Source organism: Trichomycterus rosablanca, chromosome 1 (genome assembly GCF_030014385.1).
Source record: "Trichomycterus rosablanca isolate fTriRos1 chromosome 1, fTriRos1.hap1, whole genome shotgun sequence".
Lineage (NCBI taxonomy): Eukaryota > Metazoa > Chordata > Actinopteri > Siluriformes > Trichomycteridae > Trichomycterus > Trichomycterus rosablanca.
Window position 1 is genome coordinate 26,147,536 of NC_085988.1, and position 25,898 is coordinate 26,173,433.

Sequence of the window (25,898 nt, forward strand, 5' to 3'; positions counted from 1 at the left end):
ACAATGATTGACATCTAATCTAAATATCAATTTCCACAAATTAATTGGCTAGACGGTTCTGCAGTTCAGATGATTAGCACAGTAATATCCTATATATTTGTTGCTTGTTTTGAGTACATGGCAGGATAGATAGCTATAAAGATTATATTGTGTGCTTCACAACAATATTGTTTTACCCAAATTAAGTGCCAGTTGCAAAGCCCTAGCTTATTTTCTAAAGACATGGCATTTAATATTAATAAAATGTACATAAAATGTCTCTACAGACAAATATCAATTGTAAAAAAGTCCAGAAAATTAAAAAGGACCACATGGAATGTCTGGAATATTGGAATGCTTTAACCACTCCATGGCAGCGGATAGCTAACTACATCACACCGACTTACAAAATGTTACATATACATTTTCAGCTTAACAATTTGCAATGTAATGTTTTCATGTACTGTATATATATATATATACAGTATATATATATATATATATATATATATATATATATATATATATATATATATATATATATACGTATATATATAAAACACTTCTTATGACCCACTGTATGCCAATGTATTATCTACAAAACTTTGAATGTGAGTGGTACTTTACACCAAGCTACCGCTCAGATTAAGGGGTACATTCACATTGCAGTATTGCAAAATGCCACCTTTGCAAGCAGTGTTTAGCATCAGTAAAGTACAGGTTATATGTATATATTATATCTATGTCTTTATCTGTATTTCTGAAAAATAATGTAACCCCAACCAATGTACTTAATCTATTTTAGCAGTGTGTTTAGCTGATTAGCCTTTAATGCCAATTTTCACCCAATGAATCAAAACTGGGTAACTTTGCTGTAACTTACTCAAGGATTTGCGTATGTATTCACTGCAGTGTGAATGTACTATTTGATATTTTTATAGTTGAGAGATGCAGTCTCTTTATTTATCCCAACATGCAACACAGACTGACAGTCGTAACAAAGAAACAAGGAATCATCATCAAGCACTTAAACATGGGAACAAGCTGCTTTAACGCACAAATGAAACAATTCTTTCACTCAATTCTTCCCTCTGCAAGATACTAAATTCCTCAGGTTGACTGACACTAGTAAGACAACACAGCATCTGTACACAAATATTAACTAATTCTTAATTAAGATTGAATACACAATAATGAAGATTGTCTGTTATTGCTGATCTGGGACAGGATTCCCATAGTTAACCAACGGACACAGGACATCTTCATTCTAAAACAAATATTGCACTGTTGTCACTGTCTGCTCACTTAGTGTGTACGCACAACTAAGTCGTGGTTTGAAACATAAATATGTAAACACTGAATTACTATATTTACTGTACAGCAATGATAATGAAGATTAAATATAGAATATAGAATATATAGCCCTATTGGTCCAATTGTAGTTGTATGCACTCAATATTGCCCTTGTGTTTAATTCTAAGAGCTAAGCCATTTCAGTTCGACACAACACCTAGCTCAATGTTTACTTTCACCATATCCGAATCCACATTAATTAGGAACTCAATCTATGAATACACTTTCAAAAAGTATAGTGAGTAGCATGATGGGTTTAAACACAAGCTATGTAAAGTAATTTCTGAAGGAAGAACTGGAAGATGTAAATATGACTGTATGTATGAGAAAACAAAGCGGTGAAAACCAGAGTTATTGCCATAAATATCAATGTATTTCATAATAAATAAAAATTTTATGGTATTCATGAAATATGCATTCACAAATGTTTTAATTCTTAGGAACGCAGAAATGTTTTTGTTTCATTTAAATTATAATAATCTGATACACTTATGAACTATGGTATTATGGTGCTCTTACACTTATATACACTTCTATCTCATTAATTTAACAACAATATCAATAACAGAAACACAAACATTAATCAAAAATACAATATGGTTTGGAGAACTTTCTCCAAGTTAGAATTATGGCTTTTACTCATAGTGTCAGTGTGTATATTCATATATTCTGGTATTCATATATTCTTTTTAGAAGCTATTTACAAAAAAAAAAAAATGTGGTGCTCGGATTACTGGTGTCATTCAATAGTTCAGATTCTGAATGAACCTGCCAATACATTCTCAATTTGGGAGACATAAAAGTAAAACGTAAAAAGAAGTTATTATTTCTTTCACTCTATACTTCACTTATAATTTGACTCAAATAAAAAACAAATGTAATGTTAGGCTAATTCCAGAGCATATGACATTTGCGAATAAAGGAATGCAAGGTATAGGAAAAAGTGGGGTGCTGGATGTTCTGACATTTCTGACAGGTTTAATAACAACACACTCGTGACTCTGTTACTTCTTATTAAACATGTCTACAAGAGGACCTGGAAGGAACTTCATGACTGTGTCAACAATGCTTTCCTCTTCATCCTCTTCGTCACCGCAGCCGGCAGGCACGGCTTTCTTCGGGCGGGTAAGGCTGCCCTCGGACGCCTGCTCCATAGCCGCTTGAGCCTCGGCCTCCTTCTCTTCCTTCTTCTTAATGCCATACTAAACATATAACACAGAAATTTGGAGTTTGAGTTTTCACAGTAAGGAAATGCACACGTTATAACAACCTGCATGTAAACTAGCAACTGGATAGAAAAAAATAGAATCGAATAGAATGCCTTTATTTGCCATATATACATATACACGTGTACAGTACAACAAAATTCTTTCTTCACATATCCCAGCTTGTTTTGGAAGCTGGGGTCAGAGCGCAGGGTCAGCCATTGTACGGCGCCCCTGGAGCAGAGAGGGTTAAGGGCCTTGCTCAAGGGCCCAACAGTGGCTGCATGACAGAGCTGAGATGTAAACTCTTAACCTTTTAGTTGATAGCCCAAAGCTCTACTCACTAGGCTACCACTGTCCCAAATGCACGTGGATGCATGTGACTGTGTGCATCAGACAGTACATCTGTCTACGTACATCAGCCCCATTTCTCCACTGTCCTGACAGTTAATCTGCCAGTTCATAGCACCTTATTTAGATCACACACATTTGTTTTTTTCCAATTAGTCATTCTGATTAAACCTCTGTGCCATGTATTGGCAGGGAAAGCCATTTCATTATAGTGTTCAAAAAGGTCCACTCGGTCTTTAATTTTGGCCCAAAATGCTGTGGCCTGAAATGAAAGCAAATAGATTTTAGCTTGAGTTCTGTGTTGTATCCTTGGTAGAATTTGTACATGTAGATTTGTCTGTAAAAGTAATGCTTTAAACTGACAATAAAAACATTTTAAGCTCTAGAGGGTCCAGTCAATTTCAGACCTGTTTCAGATCATTTTCTGTTTGTGTTTATTTGGAATTTTTATGATTAAAAATGAATGTGCCTGCACCAAAGTGAGTGAAGAGACACAACAGGGGATGTGACATTTACAATCTTATGATGCCCAGTTAAGTAAAATTGTGCTGGTGACACCAATTGTCAAGACCCTATAAAAAGCAATGACAAAACAGTATTTTTCTGACCTTAAGGTCATTGGCTATATTTTACCCAAACCCACTAAAATGTCAAGATGTAATCTGTATGTGTAAGTAAAAAAAAGTCATTATAAAACATGTGCATGCTCAATTTTAACAAAATACATTGAAAGTATTGTGGTGACTGGTTGGCTCGCCGTTATAGAGAGGCAAGGGGTGTTTCACGTGTGCATCATGCATTAACGAGTTAATAGGCAAAATGTTGTGAAAGTGTTCATCCTGATTGAGATGTGTTCAATTTGATGTAGCCCAATTGACCATAGTTACCATTTACGTATAGTGTGTTGTGATTGAGGTGTGTGTTTGTTTTGTGTTTGTTTAAGCATAGTGGGATGTACAGTATCTGCCTATGTCAGATCTGGTCTCTTTTCATGCTTTTGTAACTAACTCAGAAGCAATACCTAATCAAGAGCTGCCTCATACCACTAACAAAAAGAGCGAAGATGATTCCTTACTTCTTGCCAATGCCACAGTATGTTAGAAATGTATCATAAAAGCAGAATAGGTAAGGACACAACCTGGGATTAGTAATTGTAACTGTGCCCTGCTATAACCCTGCTCTGTTCTGCTCTGATAGAAAACAAACCCAGCACTATTAATTTTTTTGTTTGTGCTAGTTTGCTTGTTTCAGGGCATTTAATAGCCTAACGGGGGCAGTTGTAGCCTAATGGTTAGGGTACTGGACTAGTAAGCAGAAAGTCGCTGGTTCAAACCCCACTACTGTCAGGTTGCACTGTTGGGCCCTTGAGCAAGGCTCTTAACCCTCAGTTGCTTAGACTGTATACTGTAAGTCGCTTTGGGTAAAAGCATCTGCAAAATGCTGAAAATACATGACATGTAATATGACTTACAATCTACTATGCCTATATATACTTTAGCTTGTTCTTATTATTTATACAGGGTGAGTCAAAAGTCTCAGGACACTCTTTTATTTCAGAAACTAAAGGGAAACTGACATATCTGAATAATGGGTGATGGGTGAGGGGGCCTATCTTTTAGGCTATGCCTGGAACATGGCCGCCATCTTGAAAGCCGCCATATTGGATCAAGGGCAAGTTTTTCCAATGGGAAGGTGGTCATGTAGCATATCAAAGAAGACCAGAATTTTCTCAGAAATTCCCGCAATCAGATTTGCAGTATCTCTTGTGGTTCAAAAGTTATCAACACAGTTCAAAACTTCAACTTCAACAACCGACACCCAGAAAGACCACCAATTTCACACAGCACTATTGCACCCCTTATAGCCAAACCGGGACTGTGGACAACAAGCCACGTAGTGGTCGTCCGAAGACTGCTACCAACATAGAAACAACAATGGTTTTGGCAGCCTTTGTGAAAAGTCCATGACGCAGCACGCGACGTCTTGCAGCAGAATGTGGTGTCAGCCAGTCATCCCTTGTACAGATTCTTCATACCAATAAGTGGCACCCCTTCAAGATCCAGCTGCAGCAGAAACTATCAGAGGATGACCCTGATAGACGTGTCGAGTTCTGCACCTGGGCGGTAGACAAACATCAACGGGATCCCGCATTCGCACAGGGCATTCTGTTCAGTGACGCCGCCAATTTTTATGTCAGTGGTGAGGTCAACCGCCAGAACGTGAGGTACTGGAGTGACAAAAACCCTCACTGGACGGCAGACACCAAAGTCGTAGGTGATGTGAAGGTTATGGTGTGGTGTGGAATATGGGGCATCCGTGTAATTGGACCCATTTCCATCGAGATTCTCATGCGGGTTCATAGCGATTGGATCCAGCAACTTCAGCTCTGTGTTCAGCACCAGGGACAACACATTGAACACGTCAAATAGCTGTGCATCACAGGGAACGATCCCGGTTGTTGTTGCAACTTTCTGTGTTGATAACTTTTGAACCACAAGAGATATTGCAAATCAGATAGCAGCCCCCTCACCCATTACTTGCTGGGGTATTCAGATATGTCATTTTCCCTTTTGTTTCTGAAATAAAAGAGTGTCCTGTGACTTTTGACTCACCCTGTATATATACATCACTAATATATAAATAAAAAATTTAAACAACATCAAATCAGACTTGGCAGAAATTTTTTTTAAAAGTAATTTCATGCTTTACTGATGCATGCGCTTGGAACTATCAAACATTTTCCAATCCAATGCTGTGATAATCAATATAAGATCATATAGAGTAAGGACCCGGGCACTTGTGTTTTTTTTTTCTTTGCTTAAGCTTTTGAGGCTTAAATAAAACTGGGTTGTCGTCAAACCCTAATGTTTAGCTCTGTATTCCAGTCATGTCCTTAGAGAACTCTGCCAAGCAGTCACAATCCTTGTGGCAAATTAGACCCATGGGGTGTGCCTTTCTTTATCCTCCTGATGCATACTATGAGGATTTGCATTTCAATTATTCTGTTCTAATCAAACCCAGTTAGCTCACGGTAGGGGATGATCCACCATTTTGCACTTCAACACACATCTACTCGCTACACTGGCATCAACTACCACAAATCCTCACCACATAACCATTACTGGTAAGTGTTTTAAGTTTAATGTGTAGAGTTAGATCACAAAAAACAGTTTTAAATCTAATAGCTGATTCTGTTCACTGAGTGCTCCATCAGTTTATTCACATACAATTATAAACAGTTCCTAATAGATCAATCTGCCTCAGTTATCTGCCCTAAAATAGTATGTTTATATGAAATTATCAGACAGCAGCAGCAGCCTTATTACTGCTTGTGTTGATTAATGAATGTAAGAGGGGTTTGCACACTTTTATATTTTCATTGGAAACGGTGAGGGCAGGAGGAGTAGTAATTGGTCACGTCTGAGAGACTGAGAGAAAGCTTATAGTCTGGATGTAGCGCCATCTGATTTCCACATTTTTGGACACTCAAAGAAGCTTTAAGGGGAAGTAGATTTTTATGTGATGATGATGTGAAAGCAGCGGTGCATCAGTGGCTACGCACTAACCAAAAACATTGTTTCTGATGGCATTAAAATGGTATGATGCTGGGACAAATGCATCACAAAGGAAGGTGACTGTAGAAAAATTTGTTTTTGAAATTCTTAATAAATAGAGTTTAAAAAAAATTGTGGAAACTTTTTGAAGAACCCTTGTATGTTAGCAGATGATGGATAACAATTTCATTGCTTTACAGTGTTTTAGTGTTAATGGTTCTTGTATTTGTTAATTTTTTACTAATCGCTTAATCCTGGTCTGAGTTGTTACAGATGAGTCAAATAAAGTTGACTTACAGGTTCAATGCAACTGGATGCAAGGTAGGAATACGCAGGCAACATAGACTTATACTCACTATTCTAGTTCTACGGCCAAGTTGTCCATATGTTAGATGTATTTCCCTTTTTAGTTTTTTCCCCTTTATTTCATTTTCTGACTTTAGTATTCCAGTTTAACTAGCAGGGCATTCTGTGGGCAGGTCTTGTCAATTTCAATGTGAACATCACACAACTTGATTTCTTTACTGGCATTTGTTGTTGGGACATAGACTTGCTAAGTGAGTAGCACTGTCGCCTCACAGTGAGAAGGTCCTGGGTTCGATCCCCAGTTTGGGTGGTCCGGGTCCTTTCTGTGTGGAGTTTGCATGTTCTCCCCGTGTCTGCATGGGTTTACTCTGGGTGCTCCGGTTTCCTCCCACAGTCCAAAGACATGCAAGTGAGGTAAATTGAAGACACTAAATTGTCCATGACTGTGTTCAATATAAACTTGTGAACTGATGAACCTTGTGTGTAATGAGTAACTACTGTTCCTGTCATGAATGTAACCAAAGTGTAAAACATGACGTTAAAATCCTAATAAACAAACAAACAATAATTGTTTACAGCATTGTATACAATGCTGCCACATTGACCATTTATTTATTGATGTTTATGACCTGAGTAATTTAAATTGAATTAACATTTCAATTGTTTACAGCATTGTATACAATGCTGCTTTGTTGACCATTTATTTGCTTATGTTTATGACCTGAGTAGTAGACAGAATGTTCTCCTTATTAAAAGTGTTCTAATCCTGTCCATTTTAGTCCACTCTCAATGATGTTGATGAGTAAACAAGCCATTTCCATCTTCATAACTTCCAGCTTGCCTCGATTCATACATTCCAAGTTTTCATGATGATCTTTTGCAGCTTTAAATTCTTTTTGTCTTGCCTGTCAACCTCAACAACTGAGTGTCCAAAAAGCTTTGACATAGCCGTGTCATACACGCAAGCTGTCCTCAGAGGAACTCTCAGTTCTTCTTCAGTAACAAGTTGACTGCCTTCTGATCTGAGGGTTTCATCCTCTGGCTATGCTGACAGTCTGTTGTTCCTTTCCATTTGTTTTTCTTGGTAGAATATACAAGTGGTTGTCACCTTCCCTGACATCGTCCGGTACTGCTGGAGAAAACCCTGACAGGAGATAAAACTCCAGGCAGCACTGCTGTCTGTTTTTCTGATGCATGCAAGCCTTCTCACGTCATCAATACACCATAGCATGAGACTGCTGGTGTTATCCCAATAGATGCAAGTATGGAGTCTGAGACTGTTTCTGATCACAAACATGGTCATTACATGCAAATTGAACTGTATAATTAAACAGTCTATAAGCCTAAATATATTTGTAAGGAAGAAGCCTATTAGTTCATCTTGCTAATAAAAATATGTTTATAACTGTTGTTTTTCTGTGGTTGAATTATTGACCATTTAAAATGACAGTACTGACATTTTTATATCACTTATGTGATACTGCAGTATGTTCATTTTTGAATCAGCATATTTTTGAGAAAAAATATAATGAATAAATAAAATTGAATATTGAATATTATCCCACTGATGCTCGATTGGATTGAGATCTGGGGATTTAGAGGCCAAGTCAACACCTCAAACTCGTTGTTGTGCTACTCAAACCATTCCTGAATCATTTTTGCTTTGTGGCAGGGCGCATTATCCTGCTGAAAGAGGCCACAGCCATCAGGGAATACCGTTTCCATGAAAGGGTGTACATGGTCTGCAACAATGCTTAGGTAGGTGGTACGTGTCAAAGTAACAACCACATAGATGGCAGGACACAAGGTTTCCCAGCAGAACATTGCCCGAGACATCACACTGCCTTCGGCGGCTTGCCTTCTTCCCATAGTGCATCCTGGTGCCATGTGTTCCCCAGGTAAGTGACGCACACACCCGGCCATCCACGTGATGTAAAAGAATATGTGATTCATCAGACCAGGCCACCTTCTTTCTTTGTGTCGTGGTCCAGTTCCGATGCTCACGTACCATTGTTGGCACTTTCGGTGGTGAACAGGGTTCAGCATGGTCACCCTGAATAGTCAGCGGTTATGCAGCCCCATACGCAACAAACTGTGATGCATTGTGTATTCTGACACCTTTCTATCAGAACCAGCATTAACTTCTTTAGCAATTTGAGCTACAGTAGCTCGTCTGTTGGATCTGACCACACGGGCCAGCCTTTGCTCCCCACGTGCATAAATGAGTCTTGGCCGCCCATTACCCTGTCATCGGTTTACCACTGTACCTTGCTTGGACCATTTTTGATAGATACTGACCACTGCAGACTGGGAACACCCCACAAGAGCTGCAGTTTTGGAGATGCTCTGACCCAGTCGTCTAGCCATCACAATTTGGCCCCTGTTAAACTCGCTCAAATCCTGACGCTTGCCCATTTTTCCTGCTACTAACACATCAACTTTGAGGTTAAAATGTTCACTTGCTGCCTAATATATCCCACCCACTAACAGGTGCCGTGATGAAGAGATAATCAGTGTTATTTGCTTCACCTGTCAGTGCTCATAACGTTATACCTGGTCGGTGTACAATAGATGAACCCTATAAGTGCATGTACACTCTCAAAGACTTTACCTGTATAATTTTAACATACAACATGCATGAAATGCAATCAATAGGGAACAGAGAAATGTCATTCTTTTTTCTCAGAGAACAGAGTAAATTATGCTCAAGTGTATAGCCATAGATCATTATAGGTATTTTAAATGATTGTCTGAGCTAAACATAGCACTTCAATGTATTTTGATTTGTTAGTAATGGAAAATAAGACCACTTATCAGTAATGCTGGTGAATGAAACACCATAAGTATAGCATAGTGGATTCTATGACTGCAATAACTTGCATAAACGTGCCTGAAGGCAATACAATGATAATCGTGTTTAATGAGTTTCCTATATATGGAATATTAGCTAAGCTACACAAAAGTAACTTATAAAGAGCAAACTTTGCATAAGTAAGGGGAATTTCAAATCCCTGGTTGAGCAAAAAGAGCACTGAAGCCTTCAGTTGTTTACTTTTCCTTTCCTCCCTGGTGCCATGCTGGAAACTAGGCTGTGTGGCAGTTTTAGAGAGGGAAGTCAAGCGTAGTCAGTCTCTCTTCACAGTAAAACACTTGGCAAGGCTAAGCTGTCATTTTGCTTCTCCTCTAGACCGACACAAGCCACAGGGCTCTCACGATCCGAAACATAGGCTGACATAGCAACAGCTTTCTCCATGTTTAACTCAGACCCTGTCTTACTGAGGAACTATCAATATACACTGATCAGCCATAACATTAAAACCACCTCCTTGTTTCTACACTCACTGTCCATTTTATCAGCTCCACTTACCATATAGAAGCACTTTGTAGTTCTTCAATTACTGACTGTAGTCCATGTTTCTCTGCATACTGTTTTAGCCTGCTTTCACCCTGTTCTTCAATGGTCAGGACCACCACAGAGCAGGTATTATTTAGGTGGTGGATCATTCTCAGCACTGCAGTGACACTGACATGGTGGTGGTGTGTTAGTGTGTGTTGTGCTGGTACAAGTGGAACAGACACAGCAGCGCTGCTGGAGTTTTTAAATACGTGTCCACTCTATTAGATCTACCTAGTTGATCCACCTTGTTGATGTAAAGTCAGAGACGATCGCTCATCTATTGCTGCTGTTTGAGTTGGTCATCTTCTAGACCTTCATCACTGGTCACAGGACGCTGCCCAACGGGGTGCTGTTGGCTGGATATATTTTTGGTTGGTGGACTATTCTCAGTCCAGCAGTGACAGTGAGGTGTTTAAAAACTCCAGCAGCGCTGCTGTGTCTGATCCACTCCTACCTGCACAACACACACTAACACACCACCACCATGTCATTGTCACTGCAGTGCTGAGAATCATCCACCACCCAAATAATACCTGCTCTGTGGGGGTCCTGGGAGAGTCCTGACTATTAAAGAACAGCATGAAAGGGGGCTAACAAAGCATGCAGAGAAACAGATAGACTACAGTCGTAATTGTAGAACTACAAAGTGCTTCTATATGGACAGTGAGTGTACAAACAAGGAGGTGGTTTTAATGTTATGGCTGATCGGTGTATATAAAACACTACTCCCTTGTGTTAGTTCTTGTTTTGAAAGTACATTGGGTAAATAAATCAATATGAAATTCCATTTTAAGTTTTTATCCACTTCTATTTTTGTAATTTAACCCATGTTCTGTTTAAGGTCCATAAGACCCAACAGCCTCTTTAAAAGCTTACAAAACAGCTTTTCACAATCAGTTTGATAATTAATTAACTTTCCCAATTTCCCAAAGTCATATTTTGCTTGTAGTAGCAGTACTTAACTCAAGCCTGAAATGAGACTTATATATTATTATTATAACTTATTATTTTGACTGCTTTTCGGTCCTACCTTATCTCTGATGCCCTGTCGGACTGATTCTCTCTCCGCCTCCATTTTTGCATATTTAGCCTTCCTTTCTTCCTCCTGCTGTCGGAGAGCCTCTTGCCTTTCTTCTTCTTTTTTATCTGCATCAGGGTCCTTCTCCTCCTTGTCCCCCAGCATTTTTCCCATGTCCTTGGTGGCCCCTTTACAAGAGAGAAAATAAAAATGAGTCAAAGGACTTTCGGATTACTAAATCACACAATGTTAGATTTCACACTGTGAACTCCTCTTAATGCTTTGTGGATAAAAAAGAAAAAAACATGAGCTCCCTTGCTCGTCTCATTTCTTTCATATTTCCCCAACCGTGGCCGCTGCTGTCTTTTTAAAGCAACAGTGGGACAGAAAGGGATAATGGTCTAGAACATTACCACAGTATTACAGTGAGAAAGACTACAGGTTTTGGACTACACGGATAATCATTTCTGATTACCTGAACTGTCCATTCATCACAGACAAAGCCAGTGCTTGTTAATGTTCCCAAATGTGAACATTATTAGATTGCGGCTCTCTTCTGGTGCTGGGACTGCATTAGTGAATCATAAGATCATTATAAACCAGGCATGTGCAAAATGCTGGGTTAGTTGTATTAAAATAACTATTATTATAGTCTTCATTTACAGTTAAATTTAGTACATGACAAAACATTACTGAGCATACAGATGATTTTATTCTGCCCAAATCACTGATCACTATTAATAGATCTGATGTGGTCATTTATAGTCCTCATACATAAGTATGTATTTATCAGTATAAGTATGTATTTGTGAGTATGAACACAGTATTTAGACAACCTTAAGGATTAAAATGATCTTCTGGCCGCTCAGGTGGTACAGCGGTAAAATGCACTAGCACACCAGAGCTGGGATTTCGAATACATCGCATCGAATCTTAGATCTGCCATCCGGCTGGGCTGGCTGTTGTTCATCCAGGGACCTCATAACTGATGCAATTACGACCTCTGCTGGCTGATTAATGGCATCTGCACAGAGTAGAGGAATAATGCGATCAGGGTATGGCTGATCTGCATATGAACTCGCCTCGTGCAGGTGAAAAGATGCAGTCAGCTACTGCACACGTTTTGGAGGGCGCGTGTGTCAGTTTGCTCTCCTCAATCGGGGTGGGGTCAGCACCAGTAGAGAGGAAGCATAACGCAATTGGGTAAAAATTGTACACACTTAAAATCGAGAGAAAAAGGAAGAAAATGCATAATAAATAAATAAATAAATAAAATTATCTCTTAATTGCAAAGCTGTTGCTGACAACTACGATCTTAAGATGTTTATGGAGAAATAAACTTTTTCCTTCATCCATCATTCCATCACCAGCCTATTTATCTTGGCACACCCTTAATTTCCAAGCATTATAGGTCCCTCTAATGGACTTGTAATTGTAAAACCCTTTATAAATTTTCAGTAGGACTAGGTCTGGATTTTGGCCATGCAGGCACCTTCACCCTCTTTTAAAAAATCCCACATTCTCTCCAATTTTCTTTAATGACACATAATGCACCAGTAGCATTTGCCAAGAGTAATCACCTTACTTTACTGAGCAGCAAACCTTACAACCATTCCCTGCAACATGGCTGTGGGTGTATACGTGTATGTGCCTTCCACATGCATATCCACATACAATAATGTAAGCTGACTGGTAATGTAAGCTTTGGCAGCATTGGGAAAAGAGGATGTTTTTCCTCAAAGAAGTATCTTCATTTTGCATCAGTTCAGTGAACATCAAGCCTTTCCTATGAGATTTTTCTCAGGTACATAGCAGCAGTGTGTGAAAGTGTGCCAGATGTCTCATAAAATAATGAAACAGTTGTCATTAACATTTTAGGTGAAACAGAATTTCACACTGTTTTTAAAGCCTATCTGTTTGTCAGGGAAGCAGTGGAAGGTTTAATGACACTAAAAGTGCCAGGCTAACTAGTGGATTTCAGTCAGAGTGGACCATTTTCTTTTAGCTTCAACCTATAGCATGAAGTGAAATAAGCGCTATAAACCTTTAGAACACACTGGTTGAGTGAGTGAAGTAATGGATTCTGGTTAGAGAATATAGACACATTGAGAGAGGATCCTTATTAAATGCTCTTTAATATAAATTGCTGTGATCTACAAAGAAGTAACACATAAAACAAATGTTTACAGGACTGCAATAACATTTAAAACGCTCATATATCACTAAGTAAGTGAAAGGGCTTATTCTGATACACTTCACCCAGCATAAGCACAAATGAAAGAACACTGTATCAATCAAGCTAAACACAAAGAGCTTGTTGGAGATATTGCAAATACAAACATAGGCTGTTGTAATTAGTTTCAGACACTGCCTAGAGACTCCTACAATAGCGCTGGAATAAAAAAACAAAAGCTGAGCTGTGTTCTACTTGCACTGGCATTAAGTTTAAAACTTATATGGCATTATAAGGTTTTATATTCAACATTCTTTTGATATTCAAAATTGAAACTTATTACACACTTTAGCTGTGTTAGCTAATGATCTACAACCAACGTACACTTCAACAACTTTACCTTACCTTACACAACCCTACATTTAAAGTATTGCCTAATTCACTCTTACTCACTCACTTTCTTAATTGCTTATTCAGTTAGGGTCGGGGGTGGTGCTGGAGCCTATCCCAGTTTTTCAGTGGGCGCAAGGCACCCAGTAACACCCTGGACGGGACGCCAGTCCATCGCAGGGCAGACACATACACACACATTCATCTATAGAACAATTCAGTGTCTCCAATTAACCTGACTGCATGTTTTTGGACTGTGGGAGGAAACCAGAGCTCCTGGAGAAAACTCACGCAGACACAGGGAGAACATGCAAACTCACCCGGACCGCCCTGTCTGGGGATCGAACCCAGGACCTTCTTGCTGTGAGGCGACAGTGCTACCCACCGAGCAATGCCGCCCTGTTGCTTAATATTATTTATTTATTTATTTGTTTGTTTGTTTATTTCTTTATTTTTGCTAGAATTATATGATGTTTGATTATTAAAAATAGGATATTCTAATTAAGATATGTTTAAATCAACCAAACCTTTAAAGGTGTCACAATATTTTCATGTCAGGGATCAGTTTTTTCCCCTGATTTCTTCTCAACAGCTAGTTTAAATGTTATATAAAAGTTTATATAGAGATATAAACTATAATTAAAACACATATAAACAGGTTCCAAATGAAAGGTCCACAACTCAAGGCTTCATAATTTATTCATATTATTATGGTAGGTTTTTACAAATGTTCCTATTATTTTGTAAACCCCTAAAATTGGGAATATAACACTGGAAGGTTTCGAGTTGGTGGTCAAAAGGAGGTCGAAAGGAGGTCTTTAAACAAACTAATTTCCATACTGGACAATGCATCACACCCCTCCATGACCTCCTAGTCAGACAGCGGAGCACCTTCAGTAACAGACTCATTCAGCTCCGCTGTAAGAAAGAACGATACAGGAAATCGTTTATACCAACAGCGATCGCGCTGTATAACTCATCTCCACTGTGCCGGGACATCACTGCACACTGTGTCAATACCAGGACTATCAGGACAGACTCATGAAGCAAGATCTATCATCTGTTTATGTCATTGCACATCTATTGACATTTAATGCACAAGACACTTTTATAAATTTTCTATTATATCAGATATTGCACATATATTTATTACCTATCAACACTGAACTGTAATACTTAATACTTGTTCTGTAATACTTACTTAATATGTCTTCTTAATCCATCCATCCATCCATCTATCTATCGATCTATCTATCTACTATCTATCTAAATTAAAATTCCAATATATCTATGACCAATGTTTGCTGTTATAGAAGTAAAACATCACTAGCAACACAAATTGTCATTGTAACTACAACTGCTACAATACATGACATGTCAGAATAACAGCAGTATTATTAGCAGAATAACAGTAGTGCACTAATGCTATATGTGGTTTATATATATATATATATATATATATATATATATATATATATATATATATACGTATATATATAATATTATTTTAACAGGTGTCTGGTTTACATAACTGGAAAAAGGTGCTGAGAGAAGAATAGTACGACACGGCAGTCTGACATTCTGAAATTCTGTTTGCATCTTTTAGGGTAAAATGTCTATTCAGTTTATTAGCTGTCAAGTAACTGCCCTGCTACTGGATAGAGCATACTGGACTGTTTCCAACTTGTAATGTCAGGCTTATTTATTCACAATGATCATTTTATTATGGTAAATACATTGAGATATTTAGATGCATTTTATATTTAAAAACAACCTGTATAATCTAAAAGAACTGTGATTTTGTAAATTTACTTTATTGAAATGAAAACACTTCAAAGCCAAGGTCTTCAAGAACTTTGTAACTAATTTTTGTAAATCACTGCTTATTATCACATTTAAATGTTCAAATAACATGTTAAACAGATGAGACAATCTTGCTTAGGTATAGAAGCAGTTTTTGTATCTGTTGGTCCTGGATTTTGTAAAGTTGCTTTGAGACAATGTCTATTGTAAAAAGCGCTATATAAATAAAGTTGACTTGACTTGACTAGAAGGAGCATCCAGGAAAACCCTGGTTCTTTGGAAGCAAGGATGGGATGTGGCTTGCACCTCTGCCAAAACATGCAATAGGAAGTAATTCAACACTTGAAGTAAGTAAAAGTAAGAATAAGGTTCCTTAGTGAGATATTTTAGGTAGTTTACATCTCATAATATCATTAAAGCGTGTAGGTAATCTGGAGAAATCTGTGTGCATAATGTGCACGGCCTAAAACCACTACTAAATTCCTTTCATTCCTTACACATCACTGCATTAAAAACCGGCATACTTTGTGATGAATCACTACACAGCTTTGTGAAATGTCCATACCAGCAGCCTAGGAAAAAATGTAATAAGGTTTTTACCCCTCCTGACAGCACTTTTTCTGTGAAAAAAGACATCTACCTGCTTATTTCTCTTATCTTTGCTAGGATCAAGCATGTATGGCTATAGGTGAGGTAAATAGACTATCTACTTCCCACCATGAATTTATAAGAGGCCTTTGCGAACATGGGGCCAGAGCCTGTTCTCGCCTTAAAATTCACTGAAATGACTTATCAGCATGGTAGCACTTTGGAAATGATCAATGTAGATTTATTCAGGGCAGCAGGATCAAACTGCAAGCTCTTCAGCTGAGTCAGAACATGTAGCTGGACTGGGTGATATATTTGAATTTCAATGCAGTATGTTTTATGCAATCATGACATGAGCAGTTTTATAATACTATTTTCAAAAATGTTCCAAAGTGAAGGACTGCACTTACTGAAATAAAAGAATTACAGAGCTTTTACTAGCTTAATTATGGTGGTGTTTGTTCTCATTTATAAGTGTGATAAACAGCAGGACAAGAGACGATACTGCAATGCTGTAGAGGGTTTGTTTACTAAGCCTGCTCTGAGCTACCAAGAGGAACAGCACAATTACAAGGACTGAAGTATTCCTCAGGGTAAAGACTGCTTTGACTAATGTTGAATCAATGTTACACATCCTTCAGGCTTTTAAAAATGATTTTACATATATGAACAATACAATATATACACTGATCAGCCATAACATTAAAACCACCTCCTTGTTTCTACACTCACTGTCCATTTTATCAGCTCCACTTACCCTATAGACTTTGTAGACTTTGCACTTTGTAGTTCTACAATTACTAACTGTAGTCCATCTGTTTCTCTGCATATTTTTTTTAGCCTGCTTTTACCCTGTTTTTTAATGGTCAGGACCCCCCACAGGACCACTACAGAGCAGGTATTATTTGGGTGGTGGATCATTCTCAGCACTGCAGTGACACTGACATGGTGATGGTGTGTTAGTGTGTGTTGTGCTACAGTGCTGAGAATGACCCACCACCCAAATAATACCTACTCTGTAGTGGTCCTGGGAGAGTGCTGACCATTGAAGAACAGCATGAAATGAGACTAACAAAGCATGCAGAGAAACAGAAAGTCTACAGTCATTAATTGTAGAACTACAAAGTGCTTCTATATGGTAAGTGGAGCTGATAAAATGGACAATGTGTGTAGAAACAAGGAGGTGGTTTTAATGTTATGGCTGGTCAGTGTATATGGGAAGGGTGTCTACATACTTTTGGTCTTGTAAAGAATATAGCCCATGGACATGCATCCAATGTAATGTAGATGTACAGAATAAACTGGTGTATGAGTAGCTCACAATCTTATGCAAGCTTTGCTTTAAGCTTTGATGAACAACATTGGCGTAGTTAAAGAAAACATACTGTACATACACTAAACCAAGCCTCATTTTAGTCTTGCTGTTTGTTTAAAGACAGAGTAATTATGTAAGTTCTTCTGTTTATACCTCTCTTACATGCATCACTAATAGCTAAACTAGCACATCGGTTTTATCCAGCCTGAGCTTCTTCTAGTTCCATAATCTGTTTTTAATTAAGGCTGCGTTTTCACTATCTCTCTGCCATGCAGCGCTGGTAATCTTAGCTTTCAAGGCTAATTAGCTCAAGTAATCGTAAAAACTTGCCACACCACTAAGTTAGACAGCTGTGTCCTGTAAGCCTTTGCAGCACTGCTGTGAGGCACTGTGCTGCCAACTGTACAGGAACTCAGCAAGCGGTTCAGCCAGCCACAGTAAGCCCTCCACATGATCTCTTTACAGCATGCTGCTGGCTGGGGTAAAGCTAATAGGCCTGGATGCTTTCCTTTTTAGCAACAGCACTATTTTATTGCAGATCCTGAACAGAGATTTTGGGTTGTGTTAATACTTGTCAGCTTTGGTTCAATTAACATCTCTCTTGATGACTCCCAGATCAGACCATCTGATAATGTATGAAACTTTGGTGATGTCCTGGATAACCAGCTGACCTTCTCTCCTCTTGTAGCCAACATGACAGGATAGTGCAAGTTCCTCCTCTACAACATCAGGAAGATGCGGCCATTTCTCCCCATGAAAGCCACTAATCTCACGGTTGGACTACTGCAACTTCCTCCTGGCAGGTGCTTCTATGTCCACTATTAAACACTTGCAACTCACCCAAAATGCAGCTGCTCACCTGGTCTTTAACCAACCCAAACACTGCCACATCACCCCACTGCTGCGTCCTCTTCACTGGCTTCCTGTACCTGCCTGCATTCAGTTTAATACACTGATGCTTGCCTACAGAGCCAAAAATGGACCAGCCCCAAGCTACCTTCAGGGTCTAATAAAACTCACTCTGTACCACGCAATCTCCGAGCCACTAGTCTCACTCGACCTTATCCTCTTCTCTGTACTTGCACCCAAGTGGTGGAACGAGCTTCCCTTGTCTGTCCGAAACATCTGAATCTCTCGCTGTCTTCAAAAGACGATTAAAAACCCATTGCAGGACAAAAGGCACTTCCTCATTGACTTACTGATTCACAACTAGGGGGAATTTAGAACAGCAAAATCACCTTCTGCATCTAAGGATTCAGGGTGTGCTAAGATACCCACATGGACAGGCAGAGATCTATTCATGAAATCAACTTCAGTCATAATATAGTTTTATATTTAAAGATTTTATTTATTTGTTTGTTTTACTGTTGTGTTTAGAAATGCTTAGGTCAATTTATCCACTTTCTGCTCACCCTAGGAGCACTTGCTTAACACTTATCCTAAAATCAGAAGTCTAGTTTTTAACTGGCTGGTGAAAGACCCGGGCGGCACGATGGCTCAGTGGGTAGCCCTGTCACCTCACAGCAAGAAGGTCCTGGGTCCGGGTCCTTTCTGTGCGGAGTTTGCATGTTCTCCTCATGTCTGTGTGGGTTTCCTCTGGGAGCTCTGGTTTACTCCCATAGTCCAGTGAAGGTTAACTGGAGACACCCAGTTGCCCTATAGGTGAATGTGTGTGTGTGTGTGTGTGTGTGTATGTGTGTCTGCCCTGTGATGGACTGGCGCCCCGTCCAGGGTGTTACTGTGTGTCTTGCGCCCATTGAAAAGCTGGGATAGGCTTTAGCACCCCCCGCGACCCTAATTGGATAGGCGGTTAAGAAAGGGAGTGAGTGAGTGGTAAAAGATCCCCCTATGGTAGGTTCTATTAAAAGTTCAATATTTAACAGCTACCTGGGTGTAATTTTGATGTGCCATGTGTTAATGTCATATATGTCCTTTTAAATAGCTTTGTAAAGGTTAGACCTGTCATGAAACATGCTGCAGTGTAAGCAGTGTTTAAGTTTTATTAACAGTTTAGAGCAGCGGGAGAAGCTCAAGGACTCAGTGTTCTCTGCTCAGGCTTATACAATACTCAGAAAAGTTTCTCTAAACTGCATATATAAACACCATTATAGGGTGAAGACACACTAGTTTAGAGGAACTAACACATTCTGTGCTATAACTCTCAGGTTTTAGGGGCATCCTGTACAAGCTTTTACAGGCCCAGGCTTCAATAGCGTGAGTCAGAAAGTGATGCTCCATTTTGAACAAGCTTTGACCGTGGCTTAAAATGGCCTGTGTTATGTAAAAGACTGCATCAGTGCATATATGTGTGACAGTAAGAGTGGATGGAAGTGATAAAGTGATGGAAATGGTATTTATTTCTTTATGGCTTGCATGTCCTTGTGCCTTTGTTTGTGTGTGTGTGTGTGCGCGCACCCTCCCAGAGAGAAAATGTGGGTGGAGGAGAACACACTGTGCCACTCTATGCAAGCATGTGTGATAGAGAAAGAAAAAGTGAGAATTTCTGTGTTTGTGAGCACTTCTTGCCTGCAAAAGTGTCATTTTGTGCATTTTTTAGCAACTGTGCACATCTGTGTATGTGTGTGTGTATGTGAGTGCACACTTGTGTGCAGAACTATGTGAATTCGCAAGTGAAGGTCAGAGCTACACGCTGAAGGACACTGGTGGTGCAGTGAAGTCCCTGTGGATCTGAGGTGCACGTTTAGAGCAGCGGGAGAAGCTCAAGGACTCAGTGTTCCATGTCCTCCATCTGTCATTTAGTGGCACCTGCTCTGAGAGCAGAGCCCAATGCCTCACCCTGCCCTCCCGTAGGGGCATTAACTACCCTCCCTGGACAAAAAACGCACCACACAGTTTGCCTACAGTCTGTCAGATACCATGCTTTTGCTCACGACTATAGTGCTGTTCAGAAAAGGTATTTGCCTCTGCCTAATGTTTGCATATTTGCTTCAGATCTTGTAAATCTAACTTAAATATAAAATAAAGACAACACAAGTAAACACAAAAGCATTCCAATTATTAAAGATTAATATATACTAAGAACCCATATATCACCCAGGTATTTTGGTTCACTTTTCTTTGGGGAACTGTTTTAATTCTGCTACATTAAACAGCCACGGCATCTCAATTGGATTCAAGTCATCTTTAATTTTGTTTCTTTTAAGCCATTCAGAGGTGGACTTGTGTGCTTCAGATCACTGTCCTGCTGCACAACCCAACTGTGATTGAGCTTTAGGTCACATGGTTATGGACAGACATTCTCCTTCAGGATTTTCTGATAGAGAGCAGAATTCATGATTCCATCAATTATTACAAGTCATCCGAGTCAACGCAAAGCAAGCAAATTAGCCCCAGACCATCACACTACCAATACTGTGTTTGACTGTTGGTATGATGTTCTTATGGTGGAATGCAGTGGTAGCTTTACACCAGATGTAATGGAACCCATGTCTTCCAAAACATTCCACCATAAGCTGACTTTTCAGTCTACAAAATACTATATCATGTCTTGGGTGTCATTTAGATTTTTTTGTTTAATTTGAGATGATCCCTGTGTTATTGTGGTCAGCAGTGGTTTGCACCTGGCAACTCTCTCAATGATTTAATTTTTGCTTGGTGTATATTGTGCTGCTTTTTGAGACCTTCTAGTCTGTCTATTTAAGTAATGTTTAGATTCAACAGGACGGTAATCCTGCCTGTGTGGCTAGTAAACATTGAACCCAACTGTAAATTGAATTTGGTTAACTGGTTGATTTAGTAGCTCAGGAGGCAGTAACTTTTTTACTTAAAGCCAGGCAGGGCTGAACAGTGTTTTTCTCTTAATCAAATTTACCCTGATGGAAGAAGAGGAAAAAGTATCCTATAAAAGAGCTTCAGCAGAAACTGTGTATTCTCATTAAAACACTGTTTAGACAGTTTCCCAGAATGATCATAGAGAGAATAGAATGGTGCACTGCATTGGCTTTAAGGTGGACCAGAAATGTGCATTATGGCAGAGCACCAGATGAAGGCATAAGGCATGATCAGGTTTTAAAAAATCATGTATTTGTGTAGACATCACATCAAATGTATATACTGTAAAATGCACTCTCATCAGATTTTACAGAGACCACCAGGCTGCCAAAACCCGACTGACCTATTACACTAACTCAACATGTCAACAGGTAACAATTTCAAATCATTCATTTTCAGATCAAGGCAAAATTACTGCTACAGCATTGATGGCTAAAATACTTCTAGAACACTTAAGTAATTATTTTATCCAAATCTAACAGCACTTTTATTAGGTACAATGAGAGCTGTGAGGTGCATTGTATACAGTGTATTTACTAAATTGTGGATCTTAACCCATCTTATCCAGAAGCAGGTGCAATCAGTGTCATGAAATATCTTATTTACCTGATGCACATGTGCAGTTAATATTTTACAGCTGGAACTGTGATCATATTAGTAAAATAAAAGTACTCTCACTTTTAGTACCTACATATGTGACGCAGGACACAGTTGTGTGATTACGTTTTAGAGAACAATACCAGCCTTCAGTGGACAGAGAGGAATGTGACTAGTAGAAAATGCTTTAATAAGTGCTTTAGTGGGGCTACAGAACACCGTACTAGAGTATCCTATAAAATCCCTCTGGGACAACTGGTATAAAATCGAAAGGCCCATTGTCTTTGCTGTTACCCAGCCCGTTCTCAAATGCAAGTAATGTGATTATAGGAGCAGGCTAATTACATTTTCCATAAACAGTATCTGGTGTATATAGATCTCTCAAGGTAGGCAGAGACTGATCATTTGTTTCAGAATAAAATTACATTTCTGGCCACCAGCTTGCTGCGTAAAATCTTTATAAAACCTTATACATAATTTATTACTGAGAGATGTGAAGCACCTGGTGTCCTTGGTTACAAGGACTTTTTAAAGGTTCCAATGAATTTCAGAACCTCTATTCTTGGATCTGTTAAAGCTAAAAATAACACTGTACATTAATAATAAATGTAGAATCGAGATTAAACATTCAGCCCTTGCTCAACACAGCTGTCCAGACATGTCAAGGGGGCACAAGATATTTTTTAGGGGAGACTGTTTGAATTATGCTACATTGAAGGGTGTTTGAACAGCCAAAGCATCTCAATTGGATTCAAGTCATGACCAAACCTTTAATTTTGTTTCTTTTGAGCCATTCGGAAGTGGACCTGCTTGTGTGCTTCAGATCATTGTCTTGCTGCATAACCCAACTGCGACTGAGCTTTAGGTCACATACTGATGGGCGGACATTCACCTTCAGGATTTTCTGATAAAAAGCAGAATTCATGATTCCATCAATTATTAGATTATATATAAAGTCATCCAGGTCAAAGTAAAGCAAGCAAATTAGCCCCTGACCATCACACTACCAACACCGTGTGTTAGCCGAATGTTAGCCTTACACCAGATGTAATGGCACCCATGTCTTTCAAAAAGTTCCACCATAAGCCTTTTTTCAGTCCACAGAATATTATATCAAGTCTTGGGTGTCATCTAGATATTTTTTTTGTCAAATTCGAGATGATCCCTGTGTTCTATTGGTCAGCAGTGGTTTGCGCCTTCCAACCCTCTCAAGGACGTGATTTTTGCTTGGTGTCTTTCTTACTGTGGAACTGTAACTAAGTGAAGTGAGAACTGCAGTTCTTCAGATGTTCTTTTGTGACCCCCTGGATAAGTCCTGGTGAAATTCTGGTAGGCTGACCTAAAAAAGCTCATCACTGCTTTAAGTGCTCTCCATTTGTGAATAATGAGGTACAAAACTGACCACTGGCAATTGCCACAACCATATAAAATCGAAAAAAATAAGATTTTTGCATATACACAAGTAGGAAAGGTGCATCTTTCCATGCATTCAGCATGCAGTTAGTTTTTATGGATTAACCCTATTCAAGGTATTGGATCAAAAAGGAGGCATGTGTCAATGTTGCAAGACAGATCCCCGCTTACAATATTTTGCAAAACACCATCTAAATCACTTTCCAATAAGGTGGCAGAAAGTTCCCTGTTATAATGCGACTGATGTGGAACATTTTGGTTTGAATTCTAAGCAGTATGTTTGATGTATATCTAAAAAAGCACATTAGTACTGTAAAATATATAGTAAGTAAGTAAGTAAGTAAGTAAACCTTTATTTATATAGCACTTTTTTAAGGCAATGCTACAAAGTGCTTCACAATCAATAAGATCAATGAGATTTGATATGAATAAAAGAAATAAAACACATATAAAATACATATAAAACCAGTAAAGCAACCCAGATATATCCATGGGTGAAATAAAAACAGACATAAATTATCCAAACAGTGCAGCTTCATCTAATAAACCATAAAACAGGAAACGTCATCTAGAGTCCATTCTCAAAGGCCAAGGTATAAAAATATGTCTTAAGCCTTTTTTAAAAAATCTCCTTTGACCCAGTAAGTCTAATATCCACGGGCAGGGTATTCCACAACTTAGGAGCATACACAGAAAACGCACAGTCTCCCTTCCGTTTCCGCTTTGTCCTAGGGACAACTAAAAGCCCCTGACTGGAGGACCTCAGAGCCCTGGCACCGGAATACGGCACTAAAAGGTCAGAAATATATTCTGGTCCATCACCATGCACCGCCTGGAATGTTAAAACCAAGATTTTAAACTGAACTCTAAAAGCAACAGGCAACCAGTGCAGCGATGCCAGTATGGGGGTAATATGCTCCCGTCTTTTAGTCCTAGTGAGTACTCGGGCGGCTGCATTTTGGACCAATTGCAGCCGTGCCATTTCCCCTTGACTCAGACAAGTAAAGAGAGCATTACAGTAATCTAGACGTGATGATACAAAAGCATGAATAATCCGTTCTGTATCCTGGAAGGAGAGCATTTTTCTGATCTTAGCAATATTTCTCAATTGAAAATATCCAGCCTGTACCAGCTTTGTTACATGCATTGAGAAACTCAGCTCAGAATCAAAAATAACACCAAGATTTCTGGGGTAAGGATTTGACTGTATAGCCAGCGACCCAAGTCCCTTCTTTAGGTCGTTGGCAACATATTGGGGGCCCAGAACCAATACTTCAGTTTTTCCCTCATTCAACTTAAGGAAATTACAGCTCATCCAATCCTTTATTGCATGAATACATTCAGTTAGACTCTCTAATCTACTGAAGTCATTTCTCTTTACAGAGAGATAAAGTTGTGTATCGTCAGCATAAAAATGGTATGCAATATTGAAACGACGTATCAAGTTCCCCAAAGTGAGCATATATAAAGAAAATAAAATGGGACCAAGGATTGATCCCTGTGGAACCCCACGCAAAAGATCAGCGTATGAAGACAACCTATCTCCACTAGATACCCTAAATGTTCTATTGGATAAGTATGAGACAAACCAATCTAATGCAGATCCTGATTCCAACCCACTGATGCAACCTCTTCATCAAAATAGTATGATCAACCGTATCAAAGGCTGCACTAATATCCAACAAAACCAAAACAGACACCTCACCAGCATCAGCATTCATTAAAAGATCATTTAAGATTTTCACAAGCGCTGTCTCTGCGCTATGTTTCTGCCTAAAACCTGATTGAAATTTCTCAAATATACTGTTTTCTTCTAATAAGACTAACAGCTGTTTTGCCACCACTTTCTCCAGAATTTTCGAAAGGAAGGGTAACTTTGAGATACAGTAGGTCTGTAATTCTCACAATTTGTTGGGTCAAGACCAGGTTTTTTGAGTATGGGCTCCACCGTCGCCAATTTAAAACAATCTGGCACACATCCTGAACTAAGTGATAAATTCACTATTAATTGAAGATTACTGCCAATACAATAAAAAACCTTCTTCACAAATGAAGCTGGAAGAATGTCATCAGGAGAGGTTGAGGGATGCAAACAGTGCACAACTTCTTTTAAGTCCTCTAAAGAGATGGGAGAAAACTGATTTAAAATTTCAACGCCCCCACTCTGAGGAACAACTTCATAATCTGTAGAAAGAGATACTATTATATTACTTTTAAGATCTGTGATTTTATCCAAAAAAAACTTTAAAAACTGTTCATGGTCAATCTCAGAACTAGTTGTGTTCACCGCTACCCCATTTACAAGACTATCTATTTTAGAAAACAAAAACCTTGGGTTGTGTTTATTTGCAGTTATTAACTCCTTAAAATATTCGGTTCTATCATTCCTCAGTTTATTATTAAAGATAGACCATAAGTCCTTCAGAAATAAATAGTGAACTTGAAGCTGTGACTTTTTCCATTCCCGCTCTACCCTCCTGCATATCCTTTTTAAGTGCATGATGTCATCATTTATCCATGGGGTAGAGTTAACAAGAGGTTTTATCCTCAGTCTAACTGGAGCAACCTTGTCTAAAATACTTAAACATACATTGTTAAAAGAGCTAGCCAGATCATTAACATCAGTACAGATGGACAATTGTTCACTAAATCCTGTAAACTCAT

The 25,898-nt window shown here is 38.9% G+C and overlaps 1 protein-coding gene across 1 annotated transcript in view; it reads right to left on the reverse strand.

Annotated features, from left to right (window-relative positions):
- Window positions 1–1,783: 1,783 nt before the first annotated feature.
- Window positions 1,784–25,898, reverse strand: part of LOC134319962 (complexin-1) — a 66,881-nt gene continuing 42,766 nt past the window's right edge. The window contains exons 3-4 of the mRNA XM_063001249.1: window positions 11,176–11,351; window positions 1,784–2,534 (exon numbers count right to left, since the gene is read on the reverse strand). Coding sequence (XP_062857319.1) covers window positions 2,337–2,534; window positions 11,176–11,351 — 374 coding nt within the window. The 3' untranslated portion in view covers window positions 1,784–2,336. The remainder of the gene's footprint in view (window positions 2,535–11,175; window positions 11,352–25,898) is intronic.